Below are 23,445 nucleotides of genomic sequence, written 5' to 3' on the forward strand. Positions count from 1 at the left end.
GGGCCTTCAACATGTCCAGGAATGAGAGTGTGGCCAGAGTCCTCCCTGTAAATGTGCTCCTAAACCCCACATTCCCCAGACTCCCTCACTAGCGCCACCTCCACACACACAGTTGACAAACTTTGCCAACCTGGTGGAAGCCAGGTTAACTAAGGTCCACATAGTTTGGTCCTAATCAGACCTGCCGGGACCCAAACCGAACAGGTCTATTCTCTGTGTTCTGGCTGCACCTCCGACTTCGCCACACCATTTCCCACCCTGGAGCGTCCTGGCCTGGTCATATCATGCTCACCTACTGTTCACAGCCTTCCTATCCTAACAGGATCTCTCCTTCCATTTGAACTTGATGCTCTCCCGTTATTATCTTGTGATCCCTTGTAGTCTCATATTATTTTGAAGTCATTTCTATTAAAAATGACCCCTTTTTTTGGTCCTATTTGCCAGTTGGACTCTAAGCACCTTAAGGTGATTATGTTTCTTTCTTCTTTTGGAGCATCTGATACACGTAACAGAGGACACATAGTGTGAATGTGAGTTCTACCTACAAATTATGCCTATTGTCAATTATGACAATGTACAGGGGCTCCTACTCTGTGCAGGCATGGTGCTAGGTGCTTTACATGCATCTTCTCACTTAAACATCATAACAATTCCATGTATTACTATCTCTATTTTACAAATGGAGTTCAAAGAGACAAAGTAGCTTGCTCAAGATCTTAGAACTAGTAAGTGATGGAGCTGGGATTGAAACCTAGATTTGCCTGCCTTAAAGTCTGATTCTTGTCACTATACTATTTTGCCGCTAAATATAGCATTCATATTTATATAATGGCAGGGAGATTAAGTATGAAGAAATGTTTTTTTCTTAAATGTATTGTGCATCGAATGTTACCTGTTTCCTCTGTAGAAAGTTGAAAGAGTGAAGTGTGAGTTTTAGATATGGTAATGCTTAGAGTAAGAGCATTGCGAGGTCAAGAAGCTGGGCTGTGCCCTAGATGACATGCGGACCCAGAAGGTAGGAATGGAAAGTGAAAAGAAGTTTAAGAGTGCAATTAATTACATAAGTGCAATTTAGAGAAAACCTGTCAGCTGCAGGATGAGCTCAACAGGCTCAGATTCTCAGTCAAGATAAGGCTTGAGGGTTGTATGTAGCCAGAGGGGCAGAGAGCTTGGCCTCAGGGAACTATGCATGCATCACCCGGAAGCACTCTAGAAGAGGGTGCTTTCTTAAGAGGCATTTGATAGAAGGTGTTGGGGAGACTCAGAGGATGGAGTGGTGGTCAGCATTCAGCAGCCTGGAAGGGAATTAACAGAGAAAGGGTCAGTGATCAGGTGTCCTCAGCCCACTGTGTGTGAGGTGGCTGAGATGACAGTGAAGCCCAGTGGTCGGCTGTTAAGAGCTTGATCAGGCCAGGGTAGGTGATGAGCTGGTGACAGGAATGGCTACATAATTTGTAGAGCCCATTGCAAAGGGAAAATGTGGGACTTTTTGTTAGAAAATTATTAAGAATTTCCAGACAGTGACAGCAGAACATTGAAGCAAGCACAGAGCCCTCCTAAGTGCAGGGCTAGTGCAGCTGCACAGCCGCATGCCCATGGAGCTGGCCGTGGCCGGGGGGCTTGGGCTTCAGGCTGGGAAGGGCATTTCCTGTGTGCCAGACACGGTTCCAAGTACCGTGGATGCATCATCCCACTTGATGCCATGCTTGGGCCCTTTTTGGGGGTGTTGTTTGTGTCCCAAGCCATGGTGGTGCTAAGAGCTGGTGCTCCAGAGGGCCAGTAAGTTGCCCAGAACAGTAGAGAAACCTCTGAGCTGGTTATTTTATTTTATTTTTTTCTCTTATACTTGGGGAAGGTGTGAGTAAAAGATGGAAGATAATTTTAAGGTGAAAAGAAAAGGAAGTGGTTCAGCAATTCAAAGAGAAGTAGATTCACCTGAACAAGTGATGGCTTCCCAACAGCAGGAAGAGATGCAGAGATGTCTGCACTGCAGTTACCTGTTTATACACATCCGAGTACTTGTCGTTTGATTCTCAGTGCAGTGTTGTTCCCTCTGTAAAGACTGAGTTGCCCTTAATCTATACACACCAACATAGTAGCAGATCCTACTTTCTGCTAACAGTCACCTCCTCAAACACATGCATCAGTATGAAAATGTGCTCTAGGAAATTTCTCCCCCTTCCTCAGTGAAAAACCCCATGGATTAGCTCTGGCCCAAGTGCATTCTCAACAGCAGAGCAGAAAGTTTGTGCCTTTACCAATTGGTTCTTGGCCTTGGAGCAAGAAAGGCAAATCTTGTGGCTGAAGGGAGGGCAGTGAAGGTCAAGTGGGGGCTAGGGGGTGACCACTGCTGTGGGAAGCTCAGCAAAATATGACTGAAGCTGCAGTCCTGTAGAAGATGGTAGGAGAGTGACTCTTTGAAGGTCTTTGTCCTGATAGAGCTAGGAATGACCAATATATTACTCTCTCTGACATTGTAATGTCAGCAAATAAATCACAGCTGAATGGGCACAAGTATCTAGAATGTCTTTCTAACTTGTTGGGCAGGTCTCTGGTCAATATGGAGACTTCCATGTGCCCCATGGTGGTCTGATGAACTTCTGAAGCATAAAGATGATGTTTATAAAAGGTGTAGGTTGAGTTCCAATTCAGGTTCCTGCTCTTTGCCAAGTGTATGACTGGAAATTGTCATAAAAATGGATTACTGTTAAGAGTATTGGGTTTTCTTAGGGAACCAATGGGGGTGGCATTACTGGGCTTCAGGTAAATCCAGATTTACCCAGCATATGTCAAAATATATTTAAAAAATGGTGACCCTTTGAAATAGTAAAATTACGTTTAGTATCCTGCCAAATGTGTATAATGGTGCTGTGTCTATTGGTTATACCAATGGCCCTAATGTCTCTCTTAATTTAATAGCGATATAAAATCCTACATTCAGGATTAGAAAAAAAGCCCACATACACAATAGGGAATGCTTAGTCAGACATGCTACAAAATATGCTTATATATGTATAAAATAAGGATAAATGGGCGATTTCGATGAACCACCAGATTCAAGGAGGCCCTAGTGAGACCAGCTGTTCCACGGTCAGGTCTGGTATAGTTGGAAATGAGCATGTTCCTCGAAGCTGCAGTTCCACTTCTTGGCAGCGTACATCCTGAATGTGGGCTCTGTCTACATGTGCGTGAGAATGCTCGAACGCTGTGGGAAGCAGTAAATGTCTGTGAGCTCCAAAATAATACATACATGAAGGAATATTCATACAATGAATTAATTAAAATGAATGACATAAATCTACAAAAATAAATCTTAAAGATAAATGTCGAGTTGCAAAAAAGCAAGTTGCAAAACAATATAGACAGTATGATAGATACCATTTGTGTACATTTTTTTAAATTCACAAAGCAAACAGAAAAGCATAAAAACATAGATGGGAGGAATGTATGCCATCTACAGGGAAGAGAGGGATGGGAATAGGGTGGAGGGCTTTAATTGTATCAGAAATATTTTATTTCTTTTTTTAAAACCATCTGAAGTAAATGTGGCAAAAATGTTAACATCTGTTAAATTTGAGCAGTGCATACATGGGTATGTATTTTATTATTTTCTATACTTTTGCTCTATCTTTGAAATATTTCTTAACTTTAAAATAAAGTATTTTGGCCAGGCACAGTGGCTCACGCCTGTAATCCTAGCACTCTGGGAGGCCGAGGCGGGAGGATTGCTCAAGGTCAGGAGTTTGAAACCAGCCTGAGCAAGAGCGAGTCCCTGTCTCTACTATAAATAGAAAGAAATTATTGGCCAACTAATATATATAGAAAAAAATCAGCCAGGCATGGTGGCGCATACCTGTATTCCCAGCTACTCGGGAGGCTGAGGCAACAGGATTGCTTGAGCCCAGGAGTTTGAGGTTGCTGTGAGCTAGGCTGACGCCACGGCACTCATTCTAGCCTGGGCAACAAAGCGTGACTATGTCTCAAAAAATAAAATAAAATAAAGTATTTTTTTTTTTTTTTTTTTTGAGACAGAGTCTCGCTTTCTTGCCTAGGCTAGAGTGAGTGCCGTGGCGTCAGCCTAGCTCACAGCAACCTCAAACTCCTGGGCTCAAGCAATCCTACTGCCTCAGCCTCCCGAGTTGCTGGGACTACAGGCACGAGCCACCATGCCCGGCTAATTTTTTTTTTTTTTATATATATATTAGTTGGCCAATTGATTTCTTTCTATTTTTATAGTAGAGACGGGGTCTTGCTCAGGCTGGTTTTGAACTCCTGACCTTGAGCAATCCGCCCGCCTCGGCCTCCCAGAGTGCTAGGATTACAAGCGTGAGCCACCGCGCCCGGCCTAAAATAAAGTATTTTAAACACATTAATCGTGGCTAACTAAATTTTAAATACTATAGTTTTAGTTTCCTCCAAATTTATTTTTTAAATGTATATTATAAAAGTACTGTAATCTCAGCGCTTTGGGAGGCTGAAGTGGAAGGATCACTTGAGACCAGGAGTTCAAGACAAGCCTGAGCAACATAGTGAGGCCCCATCTGTACAAAAAAATTTAAAGAAAAAACTAGCTTGGCATGGTGGTGTGTGCTTTTGTATTATAGTCCCAGCTACTCATGTGGCTGAGGATCGCTTGAGCCTAGGAGTTTGAGGTTGCAGAGAGCTGTGATCATGCCACTGTACTCCAGCCTGGGTGACAAGGTGGGATCGTGTCTCTAAAAAAAGAAAAAATAAAGTAATATATTCTATTAAATCAGTTTTGGAAAAGTAGAAAAAAAATAGATTACTTAAAATCTCATCACTCAAAAACAGCCATTATTGACGTTTGGTCTGTTTCCTTCCATTTTCTTTTTTCATTGTGTGGGGGTATGTGTGTTTAAACATAGTTCCAAGCATCTTGAATCCTGTCTTGTTCATTCATTTTCCACGTTATGCCTTGGCTTCCATGAGTGTCATTTTTACTGACTTCCATTAAAGGTCTCCCACAGGGTAGTCAACCAGCACCATTTTTGCATAAAAAGTCATGAACGTGCAACAGTCGCATATTCTTAAACATCATCCTTTTGAAAGCCTTGGGAACAAGATTGCTACAAGGCTGTTCAGCGTGGTTGACGCTAACAAGGTCTGTCACATCTGTGGGATCGCATTCCCGTGAGCACTGAGCTTGTCAGCATCATCCTGTGGGTGGGACCTGTGCATATGAGAAAAGCCAGCTCAGTGTGTGTCTCGCCTGAGAGCGAACAGGTGCTGAGCGTCCAGTGTCTGCCGTGGGCTCAGGAGCTTGCAGCTGGGGCAGAGTTTGCTGACGCCATGAAACTCTTGTTTCAGGCCTGGGGTAACAACAGTAATAATTATTCCGGATCCTTACGTGCCCTTCCCAGCTTACGGATGCTCTCACGTGCAGTGCCACCTGACCCCCTTGGGGGCACATGGCTGCTCCTGGATTACTGCCCATAGGTGGGAAAGTCTAAACCACCACCCAGTGCTTCAGACTCCTTCCAGAACTCTTTTCAGTTCCCATCCTTAGACCCAGGCAAGACCAGCCTCTGCCCTGGGCTCTGGATTCTGGGAGACCCTCCTTGGGCCCTCCAACAACATGTACCCCTGCCCCATGGGTCCAGGGGCTGTGTCTGCCCTGAGCTCACTCACCAACTCCTAGACCACACTCTGGGTTCCTGGGATTGCCTGACAGATGGCTCTGAGCATCTCTAGGGCCTACACAAACCTGAATCTGCCCTCCTGGACGACAGACCACCAGTAGGTGCACACTAGGCCCATGGGCAGCATTTTGCAGGAGGTAGACAGAGCTTAGACCTGTGGGCTGCAGGATGAATTCAGGGTGGGGAGGGTGGGCTGGGGTAAGCACAGAGGCTGAGGCCGACTTTGCCTGCAGTATAGCTCAGAATTGCAAGGACCCCTAGAATTCTGAATTCAAGCCTGGCCCCTCTTGGTCATTATGAAGATATATTCAACAGAGTAGGAGGATAGAACATATTCTGTGTAACAGTTTGTTAGCTTGAACTATAACTTTTAAATATTTAGAGGTTCAGCACATGGACCTCTTTTTCTACTCTTGCCCTGGGACCTGCAAGTATTAAGAATGGTCCTGGGGGCCAGGCGCGGTGGCTGACACCTATAATCTTAGCACTCTGGGAGGCCGAGGTGGGAGGATCACTGGAGGTCAGGAGTTAAAGACCAGCCTCAGCAAGAGTGAGACACGGTCTCTACTAAAAATAGAAAGAAATTAACCAGGCAACTAAAAATAGAAAAAAAAATTAGCTGGGCATGGTGATACCTGCCTGTTTTCCCAGCTACTCAGGGGGCTGAGGCAGGAGGATCGCTTGAGTCCAGGAGTTTGAGGTTGCTGTGAGCTAGGCTGACTCCATGGCACTGTAGCCTGGGCAACCAAGCGAGACTCTGTCTCAAAAAAAAAAAAAAAAAAAAGGAATAGTCCTGGCTCCTTTATCACACTGTGCTGTTTCCAGGTTCCTGTTTTCTATCCAAGGCTGCAGATGTACTGTGGGGGTGTAAAGCAATCTAGAACCACAGAAAAATAAAACAACTCAGTGTGTAAAACCTCAGTATGTCAGACACCCCCGTATGCACGTGTAAAAGCAAGAAATGCATTTCAGGACAAAATAGAGTACAACCACCTGCTGTGAGGGTGAATCAGCCTGGCACAATCGGCAAGACCAGAAATAGAAGGCTGCTAGCAAAGCTACAATCTGCTCTGCGCTTCCCCTTCTCTCTGACTCTCTGCTGCCCCGTCCTGTCTCCTACATGGAACCACAAAACTACTACCCTCTGCTGGTCGCTTTAACCTATGCAAGAAGCCAGACCACTGAATTCCACAGGACAACATGGGCAATATTCTCACTAGCCCTGCCAGTAAAAAGTCAAGGCTGGAAAATTTTTCACTTTAATTGCTGTCAGGCCACTGAACTAATTTTTTTTGCAGCCACTTATTCCCCAAAAATATTCCTGATTTGTGACCAAGGACTTAATTGAATAGAGAAGCATGAAATCATTAAGGCAATGTCATTGTGTTCTTTTTCTCCTGTACAGAAAACAGAGATAAACACGTAAGTTTTGAAGAATTAAACCCACATTAGGACAACACTTTACCAAATCCATTCCATAGGTGACGTCTTACTGGACTTTCACAGCTGTCCAACAAGGAAGCTGCCCCACTTGTATAGGTAAAGAATCTGCATCTCAGTGAAGCTCAGTGACCCAGCTGAGATTATCCAACTAGGAGGTGGCAGGGCAGGGACTTGAACCTGGAGCTGTGATTGCAAACCACTGTAAGGATTCAGATAGGAGGACAGGACTTTTTCAACTATTTTTCATCAGAAAAAAAAAGTCGCCTTATATTAGAGTCCTCACAAAGACTCATAGGGCTCTGTCTCACTGATTTTAATTTTAATGACAAAGTTTTGTTTGGGAACAGCACACTAACCTAAAATAGCCTTTGGTCAATACTAGTTTGGAAGTTCACGGAAGTCACCTGGCCAAATTGGTTTTTAAAAAGTTGGGACGGGGCAATCTTTAATACAGATTGAATAATCTTTCCTGGGGGTACACTTTGTGATTATGAATGAGGTCTTTAAAAGATTTCTTTTTAAAGAGGTAGCTTGTGAAGATTGTGAATAGGATGGAGTTTCACTACATATATGCATCTAAAAAGTGCTCTGTCTCAAGTATATGTGTGTAACTAAATTAGTAAATATTATAGACATTTGATTATTTCATCTATATTATTATATTATACTAGATTATATTATATATTATGTTCTGGTAAGTTATATAGAGACATTTTAATATGTCATCTATGTATTTGAATTGGCTAGAATTTGTTTAGGGAGAGAATCTTCTCATTGGGAAAATCAGAGTTGGCCTTAGGCTTGATGACACACAAAGTGCGTTTTCCGAAGTGCCACGCTGAACCTCAAGCTGAGGAAGAAGCAGGTTTGTGGACCCAGAGTAAAGATGAAGGTCACCTGTCTCCCAGATTAAAGATGAAGGTAACCTGTTGGCTCCCACACCTCTGTACAGCTCCTGACAGTTTCCCAAACACTGCTGCAGCCTCTAGTGAGGCAGGGTCTGTGGTTGTCCTGAACGTACCCCCGGGACTATGTGTCACCGTGTCAGTGACGTGGGTACAGGCAGAGCTGTGACGAGACTGCCTTTTCCCATCTCCCTCAGGCTGCACTTGTTGGAGGCACCACCATGATCATCGGCCACGTCCTACCCGACAAGGACACCTCCCTCGTGGATGCCTATGAGAAGTGCCGGGGGCTGGCTGACCCCAAGGTCTGCTGTGACTACGCCCTCCATGTGGGGATCACCTGGTGGGCACCCAAGGTAACAGTGCAAGGAGGCACAGTGGTCTTAGAGGCAGCGGGGCTGTGGTCTCCTCCTGCCTATTTGGGGTACCCCTCCCACCAGCACTGTGACCCTCAATGACAAAATTAAAACCACTTACGATTCCATAAGGGGAGTGGACGGGCTGTCTTTTCTAACTTATGGAGCCGGTTTTAGAGCAGGCACATAGAGCCCTGCTCTGCAACAGTCCAAGGCCAGAGGCCAAGCCTTGCTCTCACCTCAAGGTGCTTAGCATCTCCTGATCTTTTACGTGAGGTGTCACCTTATGGCAGTGCTGCTGGGCAGTGGGCTGAGCAAGGCTCAGGTGCAGAGGGACTGTCATATTTGTACTGAGAGTCGACAGCTCTGAGCCAAGCTCTCCAAATTGAAGGCTTCATCCTAGTTCAACACCACCTGGTATGAATGGACCTGGGTGCACCCCGCCGTACCGGGCCCAGCTCCTGCTCTTAGAAGCACTGAGGCTGTTCTGTCCGTGGCTGAGTCTGCTCCCACGGAGCCCTTCCTTGGTCCAGCGCCATCTTTGTGTCTGTGCCCCTGGCCTCTGGCCTTCCTGTCCCCCACCCCCACCCCCCACCAGGCCCCAGGGTCTGACTCTAGTCTTCTGCCTCTGGATTCCTGCTTCCTTGCTCTTTCTGAAAACAGATATATAGGCATTTAGATTTTGCTTTGTTTCTGAAGTTTTACTGCTTATACCCCAGAGAAGCAGCCTGGATATTCATAGTGTCATCAATTATTTATTAAGTCCCATGTGCCAGTACATTGGTGAGTGCCCTGGAATCATAAAAGTAACAAGCATCAAGAAGTTGTACAAAGTTCTTCAGTCATAGACCCTGGTCTGAAGGCCTGACTCCCTTCTGAGATGGCCATTTCACTCCTTGCTGTACTTTTGCCCTCGGGTTTTAGCCTTGAGCTGGGGGCTCTCCCACTCCCTTCTGTTTTCCCTGACCTGGTGCTTATGGAGGCCTTGGGGCTCCCTGATCCCCGCAGCATGAAGGCCTCTCTTCCTGGTACCAGGCCAGGGGTGCAGAATGTCAGTTGGGGCTCTCCTTTTCGGACACCCTCCTGGGTGAGTGGCCCTTACCCTGATTCCCTCTCTATTCCCTTGCCCTGGAGTTGGCTTGGGACAGAGGGTCACTCAGGTTCCTGGCAACGCCATGAGGCCAGGCCAGCCACCCCTCAGTTCCCAGAGGTGGTGGGGGCTCTCATATATCTAGGATTTGAAATTCTTTTTTATAATAATCAAATAAATTTTTCTAATTACAAATGTTAAAAATGAGAAAGAAAGGAAGCACATACTCTGTAACTCAACACAATCCCCACTGTTAGTGTAACTTATTCTTCCTAGTTGCTTTTCATGCTTTTACAGAGTGACTTTTTTGCTGAAGTGTGAGCATTTTCTGTCTTCGTGGCCATCAGTGTAATGGCCACCAAATGTTCTATTGAGTAGATGAACCTGACTTTATTTTCTCATTGTCAGACCAATGCTGCTTCCATTTTTTCCCCCAGTATAACTAATGTTGAGATGAATATCCTTATTCCCATAGCTTTATTTATGCTTTGCTTTGTTCCTAAATTTGATTTTTCAGCTTCTCTAGATTTTTAGCATTAGTGTGCCTTCTCTGTAACACTGCCCTCATTATGGGTGCTGGGGGAGCAGGCCACAGGAATAAAAGTCATTAATCCTGTGTTCATTGTTAAGGCTGGTTTGAAGGCAGAAACGCAGGCCAAGCCTATATGAGAGGAAAAACGTGCCTATAATGTAACAATATGGTTCCTTTAATGGTGTCATGCTTGACAATTTTCAAAGGACTTCTGCATCCATTTGCTCAGGTGACCTCACAGCAGCCCTTGGGGTGGGAGGAGAGCGAGAGTTGTGGGTGGCCATGCGGTGACTCAACCAGCCGAGCTGTGGCGAGCCCCACATCTCCTCCATGCGGGGCCTGCACCTGCCAGTCCTCTCCTGAGCATCCGTGCTCACGATGGCCTTTGCATTTGCTCCCCAGGTGAAAGCCGAAATGGAGACGCTGGTGAGGGAGAAGGGTGTCAACTCATTCCAGATGTTCATGACCTACAAGGACTTGTACATGCTTCGAGACAGTGAGCTGTACCAAGTGTTTCACGCTTGCAAGGACATTGGGGCGATCGCCCGAGTCCATGCTGAAAACGGGGAGCTGGTGGCCGAGGCAAGTGTGCAGTAGAGAATGTCACACGGGGGGCGGGAATAGAGCCAGTTCTCAGGGGGATTCCTGACCACCCCTCACTGATCCTACAGAGTTTAGATAAAACAAGTTGTAGAACAAATTGTAAGATAGGAACACCCCAGCTGACAAATCTTGATCAGAAAATCCAAACTTTTCTACTGTTCATAAAAAAAAACACAAAAAAACCCCTCTTTTTATGGTTCAAAAAGATTTCTTTCAAAATCTTAGGTGATAATGTCTTAATTCTAATGCTGTGATATTTAAACTCCATTATAGCAGAGAATTTGGAGCACTTCTTAGAAATGTTTCCCCTTTGCTTACCCTCTGCAGAGGGGCTGAGATATTATGAAGATCTGTTCACTGGAACCAAGAAAAACAAGCCTCTGTGTACTCCTGGGTCTTGGGGTAACAGCTGCCCCAGGAGTTGCTGAAACCTAGAGACCTGCCTAGATTTCCAATGAGGAAATTCCGAGTTTCAAACCAATCAAGAGTGCTTGAATTTGGTGTCCCAGGCCCCCTGGCCAGTCACTGAGCTATACTTTTAAGAGAAAAAGATATGTCCAGTCATTTTGAAGTGAGATTCAGGCCTGTGCATGCCTTCCCCTTTAGAAGATGAACTTTCCAGAATTGAGAATAGTAGTGAGCCTGCTGAAACAGGCTGTGTCTGGCAGATTTTAGTCCCTCGTGTCCAGTATTTCCTTACTCAATGTCTCTATGAATCTTTCAATTTTCTCTCTCTTGTTGTTCAGGGCGCTAAGGAGGCGCTAGATTTGGGTATCACAGGCCCAGAAGGAATCGAGATCAGCCGCCCAGAGGAGGTGAGAAAGACTCTGTGTCCTTTGTCAACGTTTTTCATGTAGATTGACAGAATCTTTTAGGAAGAGACATTAAAAATACAAGTTGTATCCCTTTCTCCACAGGAGAAATTCCCAGCTGGAAGCTTACCAGGGAAAGCTCCTCCATGCTGAGACTTGAGCTTGGCCTTGAGCTTGGAGGAGACAGTTAGGGGTGCCCACACCCACCCATTTGATTCTGATTTCTGGGATCTGGGGAGGCAATGTCAGCACACCAGCGGGTGCTTTGCCCAACACAGTCGGGAGACAGCAGACAGACTGAAAGGCCTGCAGGTGTGAGAAGGAATTCCAAACCAGGAACTCCGCATTTTGGGGATGAGGTCCCCTTTGCGCATCGAGGAATACCTTGGACCCTTCCCACCAGAGCCAGGAGACATATGTGTCCGTGCTCCCTCCCCCTTATTGCTGAGATGGTCACTAAGGGCCCAGTTCTTCTTCTGCCCCCTGGGTTCATAGCATACAGTTTTGCAGGGCATTGATACAAACTCCCCATGGTCTCCCTGCTGAATAATTCTGCCCTGGAGGGACTACACTGGGCAAGTAATGCCTTCTTGCCCTGTGACCCTGCTGAGACATTCTCTACCATTTGTGGGGAGAAAGCCTTAAATGCAGAGCATTGGTTGGATGTCTGTGAGGGACAAGGAGTGGGACACAGGATGTGGTGGCACTGCCGTCACTCAGGAACACGTTGGCTGGGGAGTCCCACCTACTCCTGCCCTGATCTGTCCCTGTCTGTCAGAGCCCTTGAATACAGGTCCTGTTTTGGCGCCTCCAAATTGGTAGAGAAAGACCCAAGAAGTGCACCGAGGGGTGACTGTCAGAGCAGGAGTGAGCAGGCGGTGGCCACAGCACTGTTTTCTTTGTTAAGTAACACGAGGGAGACAGCAGGCTTTGGCTGTAGTGGTGGCTACAGCAGTAATTATCACCACCGTCATATGTTGGTTCAAGAAGAGGGCCCTGGGGCTACGCCAGGGGAGATTTTGCTCCCCAGGGAACATTTGGCAGTGTCTAGAGATATTTTTGGTTGTCCCATCTGGGGGAGGATGATGCTACTGGCATCTAGTAGGCAAAGGCGAGGGATGCCGCTGAACGCCACATAGTGCACAGACAACCCCCCCAAATAATTAGCCAACGCAAAATGCCAGTAGTGCCAAGGCTCAGACTCCCTGATGGAGGCTAATGTCTAGCTTGAAATCAGTCACTATTGCTCCTTCTGCAGTTCTGAGGGGACTGTGCAGAGAATGTACCAGAAAACAGGGAGAGATGTGACTCTAGGTTTTGTTTATTTAATTTTGTTTCATTGTCTTTTAATTAAGCAGCATCCAGCAAGGATGTGCCTGGCATCCAAGTCCTAGGATTCTCTCTCAGTGTGCACTAAGGTGCTCAGAGGCTGGTGCCGCTGCCCCGGCCTTGCCCCAAGCAGCCCCTGTGGGTGCAGATATTCCAGTACTTTCTACACAGTGGGCTCTCAGGCGGGTGTGGGCTTGTTTGAAAGAGATGATGAAGCTTGGTTTCTCCCTTTTGTTTGTTTCTTATAGCTGGAAGCTGAAGCTACTCACCGTGTTATCACCATTGCAAACAGGGTAAGTAGCCCACCGTCCACTCTGGGAGTAGAAAGCAGCCTCTGCAGTGCAGTCTCATTCTGCTGTGGGTGCCAGCACCACGCCTGGCCCATGGGCCCCAGAACTGTTTGCTGAACCAGCTCTGTTACGCTGCCATTCTGGCATGCATCCTTCTTGCTGCCAGTTCTCTGTTCCACCCAGCTCCCTGTTCCACCCAGCTCCCTGTTCCACCCAGCTCCCTGTTCCACCCAGCTCCCTGTTCCACCCAGCACTCTGTTCCACCCAGCTCCCTGTTCCACCCAGCTCCCTGTTCCACCCAGCTCCCTGTTCCACCCAGCTCCCTGTTCCACCCAGCTCCCTGTTCCACCCAGCTCCCTGTTCCACCCAGCTCCCTGTTCCACCCAGCTCCCTGTTCCACCCAGCTCCCTGTTCCACCCAGCTCCCTGTTCCACCCAGCTCCCTGTTCCACCCAGCTCCCTGTTCCACCCAGCTCCCTGTTCCACCCAGCTCCCTGTTCCACCCAGCTCCCTGTTCCACCCAGCTCCCTGTTCCACCCAGCACTCTGTTCCACCCAGCTCCCTGTTCCACCCAGCTCCCTGTTCCACCCAGCTCCCTGTTCCACCCAGCTCCCTGTTCCACCCAGCACTCTGTTCCACCCAGCTCCCTGTTCCACCCAGCACTCTGTTCCACCCAGCACTCTGTTCCACCCAGCTCCGTGTTCCACCCAGCTCTCTGTTCCACCCAGCTCTGTTCCTCCCAGCTCCCTGTTCCACCCAGCTCCCTGTTCCACCCAGCTCCCTGTTCCACCCAGCTCCCTGTTCCACCCAGCACTCTGTTCCACCCAGCACTCTGTTCCACCCAGCTCCCTGTTCCACCCAGCTCCCTGTTCCACCCAGCTCCCTGTTCCACCCAGCTCCCTGTTCCACCCAGCTCCCTGTTCCACCCAGCACTCTGTTCCACCCAGCTCCCTGTTCCACCCAGCTCCCTGTTCCACCCAGCTCCCTGTTCCACCCAGCTCCCTGTTCCACCCAGCACTCTGTTCCACCCAGCTCCCTGTTCCACCCAGCTCCCTGTTCCACCCAGCTCCCTGTTCCACCCAGCTCCCTGTTCCACCCAGCTCCCTGTTCCACCCAGCTCCCTGTTCCACCCAGCTCCCTGTTCCACCCAGCTCCCTGTTCCACCCAGCACTCTGTTCCACCCAGCTCCCTGTTCCACCCAGCTCCCTGTTCCACCCAGCTCCCTGTTCCACCCAGCTCCCTGTTCCACCCAGCACTCTGTTCCACCCAGCTCCCTGTTCCACCCAGCACTCTGTTCCACCCAGCTCCGTGTTCCACCCAGCTCTCTGTTCCACCCAGCTCTCTGTTCCTCCCAGCTCCCTGTTCCACCCAGCTCCCTGTTCCACCCAGCACTCTGTTCCACCCAGCTCCCTGTTCCACCCAGCTCCCTGTTCCACCCAGCTCCCTGTTCCACCCAGCTCCCTGTTCCACCCAGCTCCCTGTTCCACCCAGCTCCCTGTTCCACCCAGCTCCCTGTTCCACCCAGCTCCCTGTTCCACCCAGCTCCCTGTTCCACCCAGCTCCCTGTTCCACCCAGCTCCCTGTTCCACCCAGCACTCTGTTCCACCCAGCTCCCTGTTCCACCCAGCACTCTGTTCCACCCAGCTCCCTGTTCCACCCAGCACTCTGTTCCACCCAGCTCCCTGTTCCACCCAGCTCCCTGTTCCACCCAGCTCCCTGTTCCACCCAGCTCCCTGTTCCACCCAGCTCCCTGTTCCACCCAGCTCTCTGTTCCACCCAGCTCCCTGTTCCACCCAGCTCCCTGTTCCACCCAGCTCCCTGTTCCACCCAGCTCTCTGTTCCACCCAGCTCCCTGTTCCACCCAGCTCTCTGTTCCACCCAGCTCCCTGTTCCACCCAGCTCCCTGTTCCACCCAGCTCTCTGTTCCACCCAGCTCCCTGTTCCACCCAGTTCCCTGTTCCACCCAGCTCCCTGTTCCACCCAGCTCCCTGTTCCACCCAGCACTCTGTTCCACCCAGCTCCCTGTTCCACCCAGCTCCCTGTTCCACCCAGCTCCCTGTTCCACCCAGCACTCTGTTCCACCCAGCTCTCTGTTCCACCCAGCTCCCTGTTCCACCCAGCACTCTGTTCCACCCAGCTCTCTGTTCCACCCAGCACTCTGTTCCACCCAGCTCCCTGTTCCACCCAGCTCCCTGTTCCACCCAGCTCTCTGTTCCACCCAGCTCTCTGTTCCACCCAGCTCTCTGTTCCACCCAGCTCCCTGTTCCACCCAGCTCTCTGTTCCACCCAGCTCTCTGTTCCACCCACCTCCCTGTTCCACCCAGCTCCCTGTTCCACCCAGCTCCCTGTTCCACCCAGCTCCCTGTTCCACCCAGCACTCTGTTCCACCCAGCTCTCTGTTCCACCCAGCTCCCTGTTCCACCCAGCTCCCTGTTCCACCCAGCTCCCTGTTCCACCCAGCTCCCTGTTCCACCCAGCTCCCTGTTCCACCCAGCTCCCTGTTCCACCCAGCTCCCTGTTCCACCCAGCACTCTGTTCCACCCAGCTCTCTGTTCCACCCAGCTCCCTGTTCCACCCAGCACTCTGTTCCACCCAGCACTCTGTTCCACCCAGCTCCCTGTTCCACCCAGCTCCCTGTTCCACCCAGCTCCCTGTTCCACCCAGCTCCCTGTTCCACCCAGCTCCCTGTTCCACCCAGCACTCTGTTCCACCCAGCTCCCTGTTCCACCCAGCACTCTGTTCCACCCAGCTCTCTGTTCCACCCAGCTCCCTGTTCCACCCACCTCCCTGTTCTACCCAGCTCTCTGTTCCACCCAGCTCTCTGTTCCACCCAGCACTCTGTTCCACCCAGCTCTCTGTTCCACCCAGCTCCCTGTTCCACCCAGCACTCTGTTCCACCCAGCTCTCTGTTCCACCCAGCTCTCTGTTCCACCCACCTCCCTGTTCTACCCAGCTCTCTGTTCCACCCAGCTCCCTGTTCTACCCAGCTCTCTGTTCCACCCACCTCCCTGTTCTACCCAGCTCTCTGTTCCACCCAGCTCTCTGTTCCACCCAGCACTCTGTTCCACCCAGCTCTCTGTTCCACCCAGCTCTCTCTCCACCCAGCTCCCTGTTCCACCCAGCACTCTGTTCCACCTCACTAAGCTTACTCAAGTGCAGATGGCTCCCCAGGGAGGCAGGGGCAGGTGGGGGGACCACAGAGCCTCATACAACTAGAGTCTGTTTGCTTAAAGAACCATAATTTAAACTTACACCACCACACTAGGCCTTTGCTCTCGCACCTTTTTCCCTGGTGTGGTTCAGAATAAAGCCTCAGTACCAGGATTATCCTCACGGTAACGGGCGCTGATGGAGTGTGGTGCTGGGCCAAGCAAGAGATGTGGCACCAAAGTCCTGGCTTTGGCCTTTACCAAAATATATGCTTTTTGACCACATGCAAGTCCCTCAGCCACTCTGATACATTATTTTATTATATTAATATGAAACTGCAGGCCGGGCGCGGTGGCTCACGCCTGTAATCCTAGCACTCTGGGAGGCCAAGGCGGGCGGATTGCTCAAGGTCAGGAGTTCGAAACCAGCCTGAGCGAGACCCCGTCTCTACCAAAAATAGAAATAAAATTAATTGACCAACTAAAAATATATATACAAAAAATTAGCCGGGCATGGTGGCGCATGCCTGTAGTCCCAGCTACTCGGGAGGCTGAGGCAGTAGGATCGCTGAGCCCCAGAGATTGAGGTTGCTGTGAGCCAGGCTGACGCCACGGCACTCACTCTAGCCTGGGCAACAAAGTGAGACTCTGTCTCAAAAAAAAAAAAAAATATGAAACTGCAGTGACAGTGCAGTAGTCCCCCCCTTATCCATGGGTTTCAAGACCCCCAGTGGATGCCTGAAACCACAGATAGTGCCAAACCCTGTATACACTATACACATGCATAGTTTTTCCTATACATGCACACCCATGATAAAGTTTATAAATCAGCTGCAGTAAGAGATTAAAAACAATAAATAATAATAAAATAGAGTAATTATAACGATTTGCCAGTATCACTACTCTTGCTCTTTGGGGACATTATTAAGTAAAATACGGGTTACTTGGACATAAGCATCGATACCACTACAGTCAATCTGATCACCGAGATAGCTACTAAGTGACTAACGGTCAGGGGACATGTACAGCGTGGATACGGTGGACAAAGGGAGACTTCACGTCGTGGGCGGAGCAAGCGGGATGGCACGAGATTTCATCTCACTACTCAGATTCATGCACAATTTAAAAATTATGAATTATTGATTTCTGGAATTTTCCATTTAATATTTTCAGACCTTGGTTTACTGTGGGTAACTGAAACCACGGAAAGGGAAACCGTGGGTAAGGGGGAGTGCTGTGCCACTTTTCATTGGATGGTTGTGGGGATCAAAGGAGCCGAGGAAGGGAAAGCACTTCATAAACAGTAGAGCACTGTACAAAAGTCACTTCTCCTTCTGAACCATCATTAAAGGTTCCCTTTACTCAGATCATCTGAACTACTTCCTCTAGAGCAGTTGGTTTTCAAAATGTGGTCCCTGGACCAGCAGTACCAACATCACTTGTTAGAAATAGAAACAAATGCAAATTCTCAGGCCCTGTGCAAACCCACTGAATCAGAAACTGGGGGTGAAGCCCAGCAACCTGTGTATTAACAAGCCCCCCAATGGTGTTAATGAGTGGGGACGCTTGGGAACCTGTCCTCTGGAATGCCTGGCTATCTTGAAAGATGTAAGCAAGAAAGTATTCCCCTATGAATTGCAAGGGGAAAACAGAGAGGTTGTAGGTCCAGCTGATCTTAGAATTAGTCAGTAAGCTTGTGCTAATAGCATCAAACCTCAGGCCAGTTCCTAAACTCTATGTCCTCCCAATTTGATAAGCAAAGAGGGAATGAGAATAACATATGGGGAAATAGAGTTTCCCATTAGCACTTTATAAATCTGGCAGCTGGACAAGGACATTGTTTTGTTGCCATGACAGCTGTTATTTTATCAATTACTTCCTAATGGAAACTTACCTCAGAATAAGGAAAGACTCGAAAAACAAAAAGGCGGCTCCTTGTGTTTCAGTTCAAATGTATGCCCAGAGAAGTTAAGCCATTGACCATGGTTGCACAGCTTAGTAGAGAAAAAGCTCATCAGTCTTAGAATCCAGGTGTCCACCCACAGGGTCAGTCTTGTCTGGCTACACTCTGAACCCTGCCCCGCTTGTCTTCTGTTCTCCAGGATACGTTCTGTCTACTGATAAGCAGCCTTCAGACTGCAGGCGTCATAATTTTAGGCATAGAATATAATACATGCCTGTCTCTAGGGCACCACATTTATGAAGAGTAAATTAAAATAGAAAAGACAGTCCCTCCTTTTAAATTGCAGTCATGGTTATCAGATGAGAGAAAACATGAGGTTCAGACTCAACAGCCTGGACCCATCATTGCCCCACACTTGGCCTTCCTGGTGGGTGCTGGTGTTGGACGCTGCTCGCTGCCTCCTTGCTTCATGCAGTTGCTCAGCCTGCAGCCATGCTCTGGCTGCCAGCCCTGTATTCCCGGCCTAAGATTGTCACCTTCAGGGTGGGGTTGAGCCACCCAGGGGAAGGTGCTGGTGCTGGGATTGATTTTGCAGGGATTATTTTGGTGCTTGTTGAGTTTATGGGCCGATGCTCCCTACTTCCTGCTGTTTCCTATGTCTAGACTCACTGTCCGATCTACCTGGTCAACGTGTCCAGCATCTCGGCTGGTGACGTTATCGCAGCTGCTAAGATGCAAGGTGAGTCCTTAGGTTTGGGTGGGCAGTGCACGTGATGTGGTGGGACTAGGAATGATAAGGCACACCAGCTGTGTGCACTCCCTGGCCCTGGATCCAGACCCTTCTCTTTGCTCTACCACTGTCTTCCTCAGAAGCCCCTACACTAGCCTGGCTAGATCCTGAGCTGTTTCCTCTGCTTGTTTGTATGCATAACAGCTTCACAGAACTGTCTGTCACCTCTCCTCGGTCTGGTACAATTTTCCAAGTTTTAAACTCATTCATTAATTGGTGTCTTTTTGGCCCCTTAGGTTTTACTAGCGGTTGCCATGGCAACTCACATAAAATCCTGGACCAGATCCATTGGGCACTTCAGAGGGTATCTGGGAAGTCCCTGGAAAAAGAACAGTGTGTGGGCCCAGGTTCCCTTTACCCTGGAACCCTGAGTTTGAACCCGAGAGGCACTCGTATGTTGCTGGTCACCTGGCAATTCCTGAAGGCTTTGCAGTTGCCTATAGCCCAGCCCAGATGCTGGTGAGGGCCTGGGCAACAAGGGACATTAAGTCACTGTCACAAACCTGAGAGTGTGAATGAGAAGCAAGGGCGTCCCAGTCTTCACACCGTGTCCCCCTCTAGATCCCACCCCCTGCCTCTCCCCTCGCTGAAGCCCCTCGTGGGGTCCCACCTAGACTGTTGTCCCAGCCTGCTGACTGGGCTCCCACCTCCTCCTCCTCCTCCCTGTCCCCTAACCTTGCTGCAGAGCCCACCCCCAGTGATTCTCAGAAGCTGCTCACGGCACCTGCCTGTTCAGAAAACAGCTCAGACTGCTCCTGAGCATGCCATTCTCGGCCCCTCGTGCCTGTGCACCCACTAGTGAGCCCGGTCTCCCAGCAGCACCCTGCACATACCGCGCTCTAGCCACACCGGACTCCCCGAAGCACCTCTCGGTGCTCTTCGGCCATGGTGCCTGTGCCCCTCTCTTCTCCTTGTGGGGAGTCGGCAGGGGGCCAGGGAAGCTCTCTGGGCTGGAGCCCGGCTGTGCTCTCACACGGCCCAGTGAGTGTGGACAAGTCCTTCCTGTCTCTGACCTCAGCTCCTTCACTGTAAAACGAGAGTCTCAGACCAACGATCTCTCCGGTTCAGTGGCTTCCTGGTTATAGTTTTAATGTTTCTTCTTCTAGGGAAAGTTGTGCTGGCCGAGACCACCACGGCACATGCCACGCTGACAGGCCTGCACTACTACCACCAGGACTGGTCCCACGCGGCTGCCTATGTCACGGTGCCTCCCTTGAGACTGGACACCAACACTTCAACCTACCTCATGAGCCTGCTGGCCAAGTAAGGCATTCTAGCAGGACTGCCGTGGCCTCGATGGCACAGCCATTCAGAGAGTGTTCTTAACATCTTCATCATAGAGGCCCCAGGAAATAATTCTGACCCAGGATTGATTTCACTGTGCCCACAGGATTATCTTATTTATTGCCTTCCCCAGAGCCCACCAGATAACTGCCATCCTGTTGGGCTCCTGTGCCCACTTGATTTGGAGTGAGAGCTTCTGAAGTATAAGTAAAAAGCACATATAAAACTGTGAACAGTGGTCATTCATTAAGGGCATGGATTTCTTACTCTAAAGCCCAGTGGGGAGCTGTAGGGTGTGGCCTCTGACTGATCCTAGAATATCCTTTCTGTCTCTTCTCTTGACCCCTCTCTCTTGCCTCCCATGTTTCCTCTTCTTGCGTGTACCGTTCTCCTAGGTTTCTCCCTTTTTCTTCTGCACTTTCTCCCTCTTTCCCCACCCCGCTCTCCAGATTTCCTTTCCTCCAGCTCCTCTCTTTCTGATACTGCTTTCCCAGTCAATCCCAATTTAAAGAAAATGGTTTGATGAACAGTCTGCTCGAGTAGACTCAGGAGATGCAATTCATTTCTATAAGAAAATGTGAGCTCCTTCATAGTTATCTGCTTTAGGATGTGATTTCTTAGGCTATGTAGGAATAAGATGTATCATACAATCTATAGATAGAAGGATTTGTCCTTTATTTAAAATCTGACCTCTTAAAGGGACCAGAATTTTTTTTATTTGAACATTTAAAGTTTTGAGGTACTTGGCAAAGCCAGTCATGTTTTAAACTTGAAGCAGTTTGGATGGGTGTTCCTGTCTCCCAGATGCAGGGCAGCGCTGGGAGACCTCAAAAGCCTGGAACGTGATTGTATTCACTCACTCCTGCTTAGTGGGCACCTGCTTGTGTAGGAGCTTTTCATAAGAAAGTCAGGTGCTTGGTAAGACCTGTTGATTAAAGAATGGGAGCTGAGCCTGTTGTTCTCGGGGTCCCGACCTGCCCCAAGGAGCAAGTGAAACCCATCCGTCTCTGGTGGGTTCTGCAGGCCCAGAATGTGGGGGCCCTCGGCGTGTCTAGAACACACCCTCTCCTCTGTGGCAGATGCTCCACGGAGTGTTCGAGAGGGCCCAGAGCAGCCTCTCTGGCCCAGGAAGATATGACCAAGCAAGAGCTAAGTCATCTGACTGTGGGTTTGGCCAGAGACACTAGTCATCTGGCAAGAGCTGTGACTGTTGAGTCTTGCCAGGCCCCTGTGGGGACAGCCCTGCGTGCAGCCTGACTGGCTGTCGTCTGAGAGCCTCGAGAATATGCTTCCTCACCAGGTCAAATAATGCCTTCTGCTCCCAGATTGTCCTTCCAAAGCAGGCGTCTTAGATGGCGCACACGCACTCACAAGGCTTTGGTGCCTCCTGCAGAGTCAAATGACTCCTCACTGATGCTCAGGGCTCCCACTGTGTGGCCCTAGCAGTTGTGCCCCTCCCACCTGACTCCCCTGCTCCAGCCCTCCCTTCCCCCAAGGGCTCTTCCTCCCGAGGTGGCCCAGGCCCGGCTAAGTGGGCATGCTCGCTCCTCTGCCCCTTCTGCCTCTGAGCCTTGGCTACAGAGATCGCTACACATGGGCCAGCTGCCTGCCTCCCTCATTTTGGCAGAGGGTCTGCTGCCATGTGCCCTCTCTCACAGTCCTGCCCCAAGTCTTAGCTAGCTGGGAGCCCCTCTAGGCCCTGCCTGTGCCTTGTCCATCCACAACCTTAATTTCCGTCTGAAGACCATGGTCCTGGATGGCGCGGGGTGAACTGACCGACTTGCACACCACCATAGGCTTATAAGTCTGAATTCTTTTCTGTCTTGTCCCTCCTTCTCCTTCGGGGCCATTAGAGGCCCTACATCCAAGGAAGGCTTGGGTCCAAGTTGTTTAGCAAAGTTTAGCATTAAATTTGTGAATGCTCGTGGCCAACAGGTGGGGGTCGGGAGCCAGTAAGAGGCAGTCGGCGCATGATTCCGTGATGCTGAGACCACCTCCACTATCTCACTTTAGCTAAACCCTAAATTTGTTTTTTTCTCTGCCCACTATTTTAAATCTTAAAAATTGCCATCCCAAAGGTTCTCACCATGGGCTCTTGTGACATGGATGGTCTTTGCCACACTCCGTGCATTGCCATTCTGTAGATAAACAAACAGATGCACATAGATGAAGGAACTCACTAGAGGTCACAGAGCTACTAGGTGGCAGAGCTGAAATTGGAATCAGCTTTGCCTTGTTCCCAAGCCAAGGCTTCTTCCCTGTGCCTGTCCCCACCCTCTGAGGTCCTGACCTCTCCTCCCCTTACTGGCCATGTCCTTCTCTCTACCCAGTGACACTCTGAACATTGTGGCATCAGATCACCGGCCTTTCACCACGAAGCAGAAGGCTATGGGCAAGGAGGATTTCACCAAGATCCCACACGGAGTGAGTGGCGTGCAGGACCGCATGAGTGTCATCTGGGAGAGAGGAGTGGTACGTGTTCTGGGCCCCTGCCCACTCTAATCCTAGCATGAGTTTTCACGCCACAGATCCTGTCAAAGAGCATTCTTAGAAGGGCTGGTTCAAGCCCAGCCCTTTTTTTCACTCAAAAACAAAACAAAAAAAGTCTTTTTCCCCTGATTAGAAAGGTAATAAGACACACTATAGAAATTTGGAAAATACAAAAACACATAAGAAAAAAATTTCCATAAATCAATGCCTAGAGATTAAACTACTGTTAACATTTTGGTGCATTTATTTTTAGTTCTATGTGTGTACTATACATTATTTTAATAATTAATTTGGTTTATCATTTTTCTTTGTATAACAGCATACCTTGAGTGTCTTCTTAAGTCAATAAAAAATTTTTTAAAAACATCTTTTTTCATGGCTGAATGGTGGAAGTACTGTACTTTATTTAATCCTTCCCTAATGTTTGGAGCTTTTGACTGTTTCCAATTTTTCCCTTACAAATGATGCTGCAGAGACCCTCTTTGTTCATGAGGGTATGTCAGCATTTCTATTTCTTTAAGAAAGATTCTTAGAAGTGGCCCAGGTGAATATGAATATTTTTAAGGCTCTTGATATATTTTGTCTAATTGCTTTCAAAAAGATGGAGCCTGGGACTTCATTTGAACACCACCCATTCTGCCCATGAATAAGTGTTTTTGGTCTTGATCTATCATGGATTAGGTTCAACACAGAGTAGGAGCCCCAAAGAGATTTTAAGTCCTCAAGACTAAGCTCATGGAAAGCCCAGGAAATGGCTCGGGAAGTCCCCTTGGAAGAGAGTCCCCGTGCTTCTGTGGGTGGGGCAATAAG

At 49.0% G+C, this 23,445-nt stretch overlaps 1 protein-coding gene across 1 annotated transcript in view; it reads left to right on the top strand.

Moving 5' to 3' along the window:
• The window catches only part of DPYSL5 (dihydropyrimidinase like 5), an 86,602-nt gene that overhangs the window by 54,428 nt on the left and 8,729 nt on the right, over positions 1-23,445 (top strand). Inside the window, exons 3-9 of the mRNA XM_012788190.3 lie at positions 8,206-8,364; positions 10,389-10,568; positions 11,336-11,404; positions 12,979-13,023; positions 18,735-18,810; positions 19,968-20,124; positions 22,476-22,617. Of these exons, the coding sequence (XP_012643644.1) occupies positions 8,206-8,364; positions 10,389-10,568; positions 11,336-11,404; positions 12,979-13,023; positions 18,735-18,810; positions 19,968-20,124; positions 22,476-22,617 (828 nt within the window). The remainder of the gene's footprint in view (positions 1-8,205; positions 8,365-10,388; positions 10,569-11,335; positions 11,405-12,978; positions 13,024-18,734; positions 18,811-19,967; positions 20,125-22,475; positions 22,618-23,445) is intronic.

Source organism: Microcebus murinus, chromosome 3, assembly GCF_040939455.1.
Source record: "Microcebus murinus isolate Inina chromosome 3, M.murinus_Inina_mat1.0, whole genome shotgun sequence".
Taxonomy (NCBI): domain Eukaryota; kingdom Metazoa; phylum Chordata; class Mammalia; order Primates; family Cheirogaleidae; genus Microcebus; species Microcebus murinus.